Source organism: Octodon degus, unplaced genomic scaffold, assembly GCF_000260255.1.
Source record: "Octodon degus isolate 3935 unplaced genomic scaffold, OctDeg1.0 scaffold00093, whole genome shotgun sequence".
Classification (NCBI taxonomy): Eukaryota; Metazoa; Chordata; class Mammalia; order Rodentia; family Octodontidae; genus Octodon; species Octodon degus.
This window is the reverse complement of record NW_004524669.1, coordinates 3,566,694-3,578,456: the sequence shown is the minus strand read 5'-3', so window position 1 is coordinate 3,578,456 and position 11,763 is coordinate 3,566,694. Positions and strand designations below refer to the sequence as shown.

At 42.9% G+C, this 11,763-nt stretch overlaps 1 protein-coding gene across 1 annotated transcript in view; it reads left to right on the top strand.

Moving 5' to 3' along the window:
* The window catches only part of Bin2 (bridging integrator 2), a 40,759-nt gene that overhangs the window by 24,743 nt on the left and 4,253 nt on the right, over window positions 1-11,763 (top strand). The window contains exons 6-11 of the mRNA XM_023722613.1: window positions 3-110; window positions 431-516; window positions 2,109-2,184; window positions 3,155-3,237; window positions 8,669-9,326; window positions 11,694-11,763. The exon at window positions 11,694-11,763 is cut by the window's right edge and continues 1 nt beyond it. Coding sequence (XP_023578381.1) covers window positions 3-110; window positions 431-516; window positions 2,109-2,184; window positions 3,155-3,237; window positions 8,669-9,326; window positions 11,694-11,763 — 1,081 coding nt within the window. The remainder of the gene's footprint in view (window positions 1-2; window positions 111-430; window positions 517-2,108; window positions 2,185-3,154; window positions 3,238-8,668; window positions 9,327-11,693) is intronic.

The window sequence follows — 11,763 nt, the reverse complement described above, 5'->3', positions numbered from 1 at the left end:
AGGAGAGAATTGCCAAGCGGGGTCGGAAACTTGTGGACTATGACAGTGCCCGACACCACCTGGAGGCAGTGCAGAACGCTAAGAAGAAAGATGAGGCCAAGATTGCCAAGGTGAAAAAAAATCAAAACCATAAATCCTTTCTGCTCTCTCTTGACCCAGAGAAGGACCAGCTGGCTGGCCAAGATGTGTGTAAGAAATGTTAAAAGTCAGCAACTGGTGTCCTAAAGAAAATGCAGGGGGAGAGGGTAGTTGTGACACTCATGCTATAAGGGCAGTCAGAGTCTTGAGGTTGGGAGGACTTGGGTCTGCAGAAGGAAGGTGAGGAGAGTCAGCCTCCGGATAAGCCCAGTCCCTGACAAAATGCAGGGATAAAGGAGCCTCTAGCCATGGATTCAGGATTAAGTTGAGTTGTCTTGTCTCTTGTACCTAGGCAGAGGAAGAGTTCAACAAAGCCCAGCTTGTATTTGAAGATCTGAACCAGGAGCTGTTGGAGGAACTGCCTGTTCTCTATAACAGGTAACAACTGAGATTCAGCAAAGTGCTATCCCTCTGGACCAGTAGGGGCCAGGGCCACCTGGCAGCTAAAATATGCCACCTCATGAAAAGAGGCTTGATCCAGGAATGGGATACAGCCTCTGCACCACTACCACTAACTTGCTGTATGATATTAGGCAAGACACCTTATCTCTTTAGAGCCTGCTTTTTTCACCTGTAATTTAGAGATAACCATCCTTGCACTACCAGCTTTTCTGGGTTTGAAGACAAGATGCTTCTTGGCAAGGAGATCTTGACAAACTGTTGACATGAACATTGTCAGGATCTGATTTCATGCTCAAGTGTACATTGTCTTAAGCTTGGCTCATAGAAACACCCAGATTTGCATAGATTAGTCATGGGATGATCACTTGCATTACTGATGGTGTCATTGCTTGATTTAAATTGTCCACACTGGAAGAGAAATCTGAGCATAACTCTATTCATATCTTATTTTCAAGCGAGCACTATGCCACTGAGCTAGATCTCCAGCCCCACGTACCTTATTTTCATTGTATATGTTTCAATGCAGTCATGGTCAGAATACTGTATACTGTTAAACTTAATCCACATATTTTCTATCCTTTTTCATGACTACATATATTCAGAAACAATTTTATATGATTCAAGTTAAATAGAATTAAAATTTGATTCAGTTTCTTTTTTTTAAAGTTCAGTTTCTCTAAGTGTAAACTTTCCCAACTTATTTACTAGAGAATTCCATTAAGGTGCATACAGATGTAAAAATGCTGTTATATAAAGAGTAACTACTTCTAGTTATAATTATATAGCCTTATATATATATATTTTTTAATTTTTTTAGTGTGTGTGTGTGTGTGTGTGTGTGTGTGGCCAGCTCAGCCCACCAGGGGGCGGGGCTGGCTGGCATGTGGTGCTGGGGGATTGAACCGCGGTCCCTGTGCTTTGCTAAGCTTGTTTTAAGTAGGTGCTTTAGACCACTGAGCCATCTCACCAGCCCTAGCCTTATAATTTTATAGCCCTTTAAAAGATTTGTTTCAAAGCACTTTCATGTATACTTTAGTACCTCAAGAGGGCTGGGACAATAGCTCAGTGGTAAGAGTGCTTGCCTGGTATGCAAAAGGGCCTGGGTTAAATGTCTAGTACCATAGTAAAAGGGTGGGAGAGCTTGTCTAAAAATACCTTAAATGCCTAAATCATGTAACTTTATGAGCCAGAGATCTCTTCAACATGGGTGTCAGTTCTGATTTTTTCCCCTGGCTATCATGTTCCTAGGAGTCAGGTGTGTGTCTAGCCCAGCACAGGTGAATCTAGAGCTAACATCCAAGGCTCGGATGAGAGGTGCCTTTTTCTGAGTGGCCTGGTGGTACCTAGTTTTTTTATCGAGTGTTTATTTATTTATTTTTTGTGGCCAGCTCAGCCCACCTGGGGGCGGGGCTGGATGGCATGTGGTACTGGGGAATTGAACCGTGGTCCCTGTGCTTTGCTAAGCTTGGTACCTAGTTTTGACTTAGTTTCTACCTTGTATTTCACATAAAGGCTTTTGTTTTTACTATCCCTTACCTGTGTGTGTTTCTTGTTTTACTTCCTAATAGTCGTATTGGCTGTTACGTGACAGTCTTCCAAAATATTTCCAACTTGAAGGATGTCTTCTACAGAGAGATGAGCAAGGTGAGACTCAAGTGACTAATTGAGACTGTTAAATAGGTTTTTTTAAAGACTATAAAAGTTGCCCTGATTTACATAATTTATTTATACCTCCATATTGGCACCGTAGACTTTAACTTTTATCTCATTATGAAATTATAGCACTTGATTGCCTAGGTTGAGTGACACCACCGAAAAGATGTATACACACTTGAGTAGCTCACCATACCAATAAATGTCTGGAAGCTAATGGCCACAATTTCAGCACCTTTTATAATTGTGGAGGTCAAGAATAATTTGTATTAATCTCATGATATCTCAATAAATTTAATATTAAAATATTTATAACAAACTTTTCTTTTCCATTGTATATACATTTTTGGGCAGACTGATATATTGAGGTATGTATATTTTTGTCAGAGGGCCCTTTCCATCTCTTAACAACTAAGTGCATCTAAACTCAAGAGGGTGGGCCTTGAAAGGAATGATTAAAATGGAAAATCACGTTGCAAAATGTTTTTGTTGAGGACTGGATAAGTAGTGTTTAAGCACAATTCAGTTTCACAGGTGGTTAGTCCTGTCCTGTGAGTGATGAGCAGCTCAAGAACATGACCTCCCGAGGTCTCATCTGCTGTAAAATGCTTTGCTCTTCTGTTATTATATTTACACACAGCCACACGCGCTCCCCTCTACAATTTATTTTGCTAAGTTATTATTTGCCTACTTAACAGTGAGGTGGGTTTTCATTCTCTGGATCATCTGAGAAGAGCTAGAGTTATGCACCTATTCTGAGAAAGCTACCAGTCTGACACCGAGAAACAGGAAAGAAATAGTGAGACAGAGTGCTAGATGCTAGTCCATGAGAGAGGAGCAGGAATTACCAATCAGAGTGGGACAAGTGAACCATTTTTATTCGGGGATACTGTCTTGAGGAGTGAACCGACTTAGGTACCCATTTGACTAGCCCCCCTTTTTCTCTTTTTTCTGTCTCTAGCTCAACCATAGTCTCTACGAGGTGATGAGTAAACTGGAGAAGCAGCATTCCAACAAAGTCTTTGTGGTGAAGGGAATGCAAAGGTGAGCAACTTCTGAGACTTCTCTGTTTATTTAACCTGTGCCTGAGCACAATGAACATTCTCTTTTCCAATCTAAAATCCCAGCCTTCAGCCAGGCGTGGTGGCGCGTATCTATAATTCTAGCACTTGGGAAGGCAGAGACAAACTCATATCACCATATCACCATGAGTTTGAGGTCAGCCTAGGGTACATAGCAAGTTCAAGTCCAACCTGAACTGCATAGTGAGACTCTTCTCTCAAATCAGTCAACCAGTCAATCAATCAGTCCTGGCTGTTTCTTTACAACCATGATGTTGTTTGCACTATGTCCCTATATGTTTTTCTTTTTTATTATTTCAGATATAACTAATGGTATAAAGAATAATATAACAAAATAGCCACATACCTACCACCAAACTTGCTTTACTTTGTTTGAAACAAGTCTTGCCGTGTAACTCAGGCTGGCCTGAAGCTCATAATCCTCTTGCCTCAGCCTCACAAGTGCTGTGATTATAAGTGTGCACCACCATGCCCGACTTGAAGGAGCTATTATGAAAACTTTGGAGGCACCCAGTGTCCAGGGAAGCGCTTATTCTACTGAGCCATCTCCCCAGCCCCTGCATTGCTTTTAATCTCTACATAGATGGACTTATACTGCATGCATTCATATCTTCCTACAGTTTTGTTTTGTCTTGTTTTTTTTGAGACAGGGGTCTCTGTTGCCTAGACTGGTCTTGAACTCCTAGGCTCAACTGGCCTTCCTACCTCAGCCTCCTGAGTACTCGGACTATGGTACCTCTTCTGTTACTCTCTTAGTGTTGCTTGACAGCATTTACCCTTGTTGCTAGTTTTGCTACTAGTTGGTTTTGTTTTGTTTTGTTTTGTTTTGTTTTTGTGGAACCGGGGATTGAACTCAGGCCCTTGCACTTGCCAGGGGAGTTCTTATTCTATTGAGCCACCTCCCCAGCCCCTGCTACGAGTTTTTGTTGTTGTTCTTTTTTTTTTTTTTTTCTTATTTTGTTTTATTTTGGCTTGGCTTTTGAGACAGGGTCTTTCTATGTAGTTCAGGCTGACTTAGAACCCACTATGTAGCATAGGTGAGCTTGAACCTGAAGCATTTCTCCTGCCTCAGCCTCCTGAACGCTAGGATTACAGATGTGTACTACCACACCTGGCTCCATGACTGCTACTGATGCTACTATTGGATGCCAAATTCATGACTTATTTTTCTCCTTGCTAGCAGCATTTAGGTTATTTTCCACTTTTTTACTATTACAAATAATGTTGCAATAAACATATACATTTCTCCTTGTGAATATTATTGAGTGTCTTTAAGATTTATTGGATTATAGAGTCTGTCACTGGAACTTATTGGATCATAGAGTCTGTCACTGGAACTTCCGCAGCCTTCCTAGCTAACTCCAAATTGTTCTCCAACGTGACTTTTATGTTGTGCAACCCATGAGGGATGAATATAAGCCCCTGTGGCTCAGCATTCTTGCTGCATATGAAATTGTCGGACTTAGTTCTTTTTTTTTCTTTTGCATTTCTGGGGATCAAAGTCGGGGCCTTGTGTTTATCAGGCAGGTGCTGATGCCATTGTTCTATATCCTTGGGGCCGGGGAGGTAGCTCAGTAGAATAGCACAAGGGCCGGTTCAATCCCCAGTTCCGCAAAAAAAAAAAAAAGATCTATATCCTTGGTCCCAGACTTAATTCTTTTGAACTAATGGGTATGAAATAGAGTTAATGGCAGTTTTAAGTCACAACTACACAACTGTTAGTTAGCTGGGGCATCTTTTCATGTATTGGCTATATAAGGTTCTTATTTTTTGACTTTTATAGATGCAAAATAATTTTCAATTGGGTTGTTAACCCTTTTTTTTTATTTTTTTTTTATTAGAGAGAGAGAGAGAGAGAGAGAGAGAGAGAGGTGTGTGTGTGTGTGTGTGGCCAGCTCAGCCCACCAGGGGGCGGGCTGGCTGGCATGTGGTGCTGGGGGATTGAACCGTGGTCCCTGTGCTTCGCTGAACTTGTTCTAAGTAGGTGCTTTAGACCACTGAGCCATCTCTCCAGCCCTGTTAACCCTTTTTGAAAATTTAATTCATATGAATTTTTGTAGGTATGTTCCAGATGCTAATCCTTTAATTTTATGCCTTATAAATAGCTTTTCCAAGTCTGTTATGGCTTGCTTCTCTCTCTGTGTGTGTGTGTGTGTGTGTGTGTGTGTGTGTGTGTGTGTGTGTCTGTGATGTCTTTTGCCGTCATACATTTTTCCTACTGGAAAGTATAAGCAATTCATTGGTCCCACAAGATGTGATAACTTGCCAATTTTGAAGCCTTTGTTTGGAAATTTTTATTAAATTCATTCTGTGCACAAAATTTATGCCAGGTGTTAGTGATCCGGAGACATAGGAGACCTGGCCTTTCCTTAATGGGATTTATATGAAGTTCAGAGAGCCAGGCATACAGGTAATCAGCACTCAGGCTGAGGTAGGAGGATTGCAAATTCTAATCTAGCATGGGCAACTTAGAGAGACCCTGTCAGAAAAATATTTAAAAGTCCTTGTTTCAGAGTGAAGGCTGTGAGTTCAGTCCCCAGTATGGGGCAGGGGAGAGATAAAGTAGAACACATGTCTAAGAAGACACGGAATGAGGGACATATGCTTACACATACTGAGTTCCTAATGATCACAGTGAGAATTCTAGAGGGATAAATAGTTGCCAGTGTGCAGGTGGCTAGAGAAGACTTTAAGGAGGTGGTGAAACTGAGCTTAGGACCTGCAGGCAGAAGAGAGCTTGCATGTATTCATACTACTCAGCAATCGGCTATAAGTTATTTTTAAAACTTTTCAAAGGGCCAGTCTAGACTTCTGTATCAGTCAGCTTTCCATCACTGTGACAAAATAACCTGACACAAACAAAAGAGGAAATGTTGATTTGGCTTTGGTTTTTCGAGGTTTCTCATTCCATTGTTAGCTTGTTGCAAGTCAAAAACATCATGGAGGAAGGGCTGGTGGAGGACAGCAGCTCCACTCACTGCATCTAGGAACCAGGGAGAAAGGGAATGAGTTAGAAAAGAAAGGACTGGGGAGCAACTGCAGTCTCCAAGGTCATGCTCCAGGACCCATGCCCCACAGCCAGGCCTTACCATCTAAGTTTACATCATCTCTCGATAATGCCATTAAATTATGATCCTGTCAATAGATTAATCCACTTGGTTTTTTTTTTTTTTTTTTTTTTTTTCTTTTTTCTTTTTGGTGGAACCGGGGATTGAACTCAGGCCCTTGGGTTTGCCAGACAAGCACTTATTCTGCTGAGCTGTCTCCCCGGCCCCGATTAATCCACTTATTAAGCTACAGTCTTCATGCTTGAATCATCTTCTGAAGGCCCCATCTCTGCACAAATGACTTCTGAGGCACATGTTAGATCTCACAACTTCCCAAATTTCCTTTGGCCCAAAAGCTGCGTTTCTCCTCTATCTACTGGTAAAAGGCACAGTTGTCTGAAACTGTCTCATTTCCCCAAATTTACTCTCCTTTATACTCAGCTATCCCAGAACCTTTGAAAAAAATCAGTTTTTAGCTCATGTCCTGAGTCGTCTAAACTTAACTGACTCCTAGAATTCTAGTGCTAGAAAGAACTTTAGGTCCCATAGCTTATCCAACATCAGAACCTCCTCAGGGTGAGGACAAGTGTCTCACGTCCTCTCCCATCCTTATGCCCAGGACACAGCATGTAGTTGGACCCTGTCAAGTGCATATCTGTGGGCTGCTTAATCAGCCACTGGATAGTGCATAAGAGGCACAGGAGGAGGTGAAGTAGGCATTAAGCTGATAATGGCTGTGGAAGTGCACCCACATGTCATGTACTGGATAAATGTTACTTCAGTGAGTGCTCGTGGTAGTTTTGAAGTTGCCATAAACAGACTACTTCATCATTGTTCATTGGGAAAACAGGGTTAGGTGGCTACAAGTCACAACATTTTCATCCACCAAACACTATATAACCTTGTTTGATGTGAATTTATGTTTAAAGCCTTTAATTTATAGTGCTGTTGTTGCCTGGGGTGGGGGTGGAACAGTGTAATCCCGGCACTCAGGAGACTGAGGCAGGAAGATTGCCACAAGTTCAAGGTGTGCACGGGCTGCCTCAGAAAAAAACAAAAAATAAAGATGACAGTGATAATCTTAGGATGATGATCACCGTCCTTAATGCCGAACTCAAAATCAGCAGGGCTATAACACATGCCTGGAGGAGGTTTTGTTTAACAAATGTATTTTCTGTATAAGGCATATCACTTTAGGTTGGGGTCCATGTTAAATAGCAAAGTCACCAATAAAGAAAGAGCACAAGGATCCAAAAAGGTTGGTGAAGGGGCACTGGTTTACAGAATGAGAGCTGAAACAGAAAGGCAGACCATTGGCCTGTGTGCCCTCAGCTGAAAGTGTGCCTGAGATGAACCATTTTTTATCAGTGGCACTTGTCCACAAATGACTGGGAGAGCACCAGGAGTACGAATGTTGGGATTAAAATAAGTAGGCCTCTTAGTTACTTTTTCTCATTGCTGAGAGGAAGTATCTGACACCCCAAGTTAAAGGAGGAAAGGTTTATTGTCACCCACTGTTTGTAGAGGTTCAAGTTCGTAGTCAGCTGGCTCCAGGGCAGGGTGGCATGGCAGAGGGACATCGCAGAAAAGGAAGAGTTCGTGGTGGGCAAGCAGGCAGCGAGCGGCACAGAAGCAAGTACACGGTAGCTCGCTCTCTGCCCCTTCTGCGCTAGCCAGGCTGCAAGCCTTTAGGATAGGCAGCACTCACACTCAGGATGAGCTTCCCCTTATCCACATTCACCACTCTGCCAGACCAGTCGGCGGACTGATTTATTATCACAAACTCTCAATCACAGCATCACACGCTCAAGATCCAGCTGCTTCTGAAAAGCTCTACCTGTGACTGCGTTAGGCTTTGGGGGGACATCTGGATACAAACCATGACAGTTTGGGAATATACAGATACAAAAACTACGCACCACCTGTATAGCACCCAATAATCCTTTCCCCAGAAGAAATATTAATGTTTTATTGTTTCTTTCCAGTCTTTACACAGTTGAGAATATCATGTAGATTAAAAATGTTTTATGTCTTCTAACATCATTTTAAATTCTTCATTCTGTTTTATTACTTTGTGTGAATGATTATTTTTGTTTTGTTTGCTTTTTATGATACTGGGCTTCACACTGAATTACATCCCAGTCCCCTTTTATTTATTTATTTATTTATTTATTTATTTAGAGATAGGATCTCACTAAACTAAGTCATACTTGTGGTCCTCCTGCCTCAGCTTCTCAGAGTGTTTGCAGAGTGCGTATGCACCACCCAGACCAGCTATAATTGCTTTTGGGAAGGAAGGTTACCTCCAACTTCCATTTCTGACCTGGAATGCCCTTCATTTTTTAGCAGCAGCAGGCGCTCTTTAGTCATCTCTTCCCCAGTTCGAACATCAACCAGCTCCAGCGCTGTCACCTCACCTACCAGTCCCTCTGCACTTTCCCTGACGAGTGAGAGTGAAGCAGCTGAGGAAGAGCTGACACCTGGTGCAGCCCAGGGAGAAGAGTCCTTAAAAGATGAGGGAATGGAAGAGGATGAGTCTGAAGCAAGCACCTCTGAGGAGGAAGAGCCTCTGCCAGCCTGCAATGGCCCAGCCCAGTCCCAGCCCTCTCCCACCACTGAGGGTAACCACTCCCAGGAGGAAGCTCTCCCTTGCTCCCCAGCTCCTTCACCAGATGGAGCTCTGACCCCTTCAGAGCAGGCTTCCTCCCTCCCAGAAGTAACCCTCCGAACTCGTGCCTCCAGTGAAGGATCCGAACAGCCAAAGAGAGCCTCTGTGCAGAGGACCTCAGTGCCCCCCAGTCGGCCTCCTCCTCCCAAAGCCCCTCCAAGCCCCAAGGCCCTCTTGGAGCCTGGGACCCCAAGTCCTGGGGCCTCCTTAGACGCAGGTTCTGATCCAGAGCCACCAGAGAAGCCACTGAGGTCTCCTGAGGCCAGAGAAAAGGAAGACACCTCTGAACAGAACCCAGAAGAACTTTGCACTTCCTCCAACTTGCATGCTTCTCAGGTAAGAGTGGATCTGCTTGGGTGCTTATTCCCTTTTATAGTCTCCATGTAGAACACCCTTACGGCAGTCAAATTGCCCCATAGTTGATAAGATATCATCACATTACAGTCTCAAGGATATTTTTGGACACATTTTTATGTTTTGGTTCTGGAGACTGTTTACATCTTTGAAGAAACTAATTTTTTTAAAAAAAATTTTGTTTATTTGTTTGAGACAGGGTCTGCCTATGTAGTCCACACTGGCCTTGAACTCACATGTAGCCCAAGCTGGACTCAGACTTGAATCTATTTTCCTGCCTCAGCCTGAGTGCTGGGATTACAGGCATGTGCCACCACGCCCAGCTCATAGCAGCTAATTTAGTAATCTAATCTTAGGATAATCTAATCTTAGCACTTCTATAAAGTGCTTATCTGTAATATTATCATGAGCAGATCCTTACTCATTTCTTTTCCTCCAACTTTTGAAGTTCCTAATATATACAAGCTTCAGCAGGCATATAGAAGTTTACCTTTTTTAGTGGAAGTAGAGGAGAGAACCTTCAGTTTATTATACCTGTGACTGTGGCAAATAGACCTTGCGAAAAATGGCAGCAAATTTCTCATGATTTTCTTTAATGGGAAGAAGGGAGTAACTAGAAGTAGGTACTCACAGAAGAATTTAAAGCAGAAGGGATGCCTTTTGAAAGATGAGACTAGCTGAGAAAAATCGAGAGATTCTGATCCACTGGAGCAACTAGTTCTGTGCAGGCTCTGGAAATCAGGTCATGTTCTATTCAAGTTACATAAGTTACTGACTTGTTCTTTGAGACTTCAGAGCCCTATGTATAAAGTTAAAAGGATGAGGCTAGGGAGATAGCTCAGCGGTCTAAGTGCCTGCCTGGCAAGCGCCAGGACTTGCTTTCCATCCCCAGTACTGCATGCCATGCCAGCCACCAAAACTGAGCATAGTGGTGCATGCCTATAATCCTAGCACTGGGGAGGCTAAGACAGGAAGATCACTATGACTCTGAGCTGCCTAGCAAGACCCTGTACCAAATAAATAAATAAATTTTAAAATAAAAGGATGTATTTTGTATCAAGAGGCACTACCTCTGTATAAAAAGCGGGTGCAAAAATATTAAGAAAAATATGTAAGGGTAATGGGGCACAAGGGAGTAACAGAAAAACAAAATGAGGAACAGAGGCAGGTCTGCAATAGAGGGTTGCCTAGCATGCCCAAGGCCCTTGGGTGGATTCCCAGCACTAGAACAAATAAAAAATAAAAAGTTTGTAAAAGTAGGATGCAAGCCAGGTGTGATGGTGCGCACATGTAATCCCAACACTCGGGAGGCTGAGTCAGGAGGAATACCATGAGTTCAAGGCCAGCGTGCACTCCATAGTGAGACCTTGCCTCAAAAAACAAGCAAATAAACTCTATCTATCTATCTAACTGTATGATAGATAGATAGATAGATAGATAGATAGATAGATAGATATAGGATGCAGGGCTAGGGAGATAGCTCAGCAGCATAAGCATCTGCCTGGCAAGCACAAGGTCCCAACGTGATCCCCGGTACCACAAAAAAAAAAAAAAAAATGTAAAAAATAGTTCTTCTGGGCTGGAGAGATAGCTTGGTGGTCTAAACACCTGCCTGGCAAGCACAAGGACCTAGGTTCGATCCCTGGTACTGCATGTCATGGCAGCCACTGAAACCGGGCATAGTGATACATGCCTATAATCCCAGTACTAGGGAGGCTGAGACAGGAGGATCACTATGAGTCCAAGCTACATAGAAAGACCATATACCAAATAAATGAATAAAAAAATGTTTTAGAAAAGTTATCTTTCCTTGATGCTCAGAGCTAACGAGTTGTGACCTTTGTCAGGTACATGGTAAAATTTGGTGGAATGTCTGACCAGATGGCAGCAGGATTCCTTCATTCAGTATACAATCATTTAACGAACGCCTGCTATGTGCCTGGCACTCTTCTAGGAGATGAGTTGTAACAGTGAACAAAACAGAATTCCCTGCCTTCCTGCAGCTTATAGTGAGAGAAGACAGACAAGAATAAATAATTACAATACCGTGATAAGAGACATAAACAAAAATTAAGTGGGGGCTGAGTTGTAGTTTGAAACAGCTGTCAGAGAAGGGTAGAGCTGAGCAAGAAAGAAGGCCGGGAGGGGGGTGTCTGGATGTCTGGGAAAGAGCACCTGGTACTTCGTAGGTCAGACCACTCTAGAGCTGCTATCTTGGCCCAGCTGTAGGTTGGCCAGGCCACCTTGGGACCCTCCTGCTACCTGAAAGGAGCCATAGAGAGAGGATTTAAGAGTAGCACCCAGGATGCCAAGGGGTGGGACTTCTACATTGTTCACTTTGATCTGCAGGGTTTTGCAGAGCCTGGAGATTCAAAGAAGATGGAAGAGGAAGAGAGCAATAAGCTTGTCTCAGCTGACT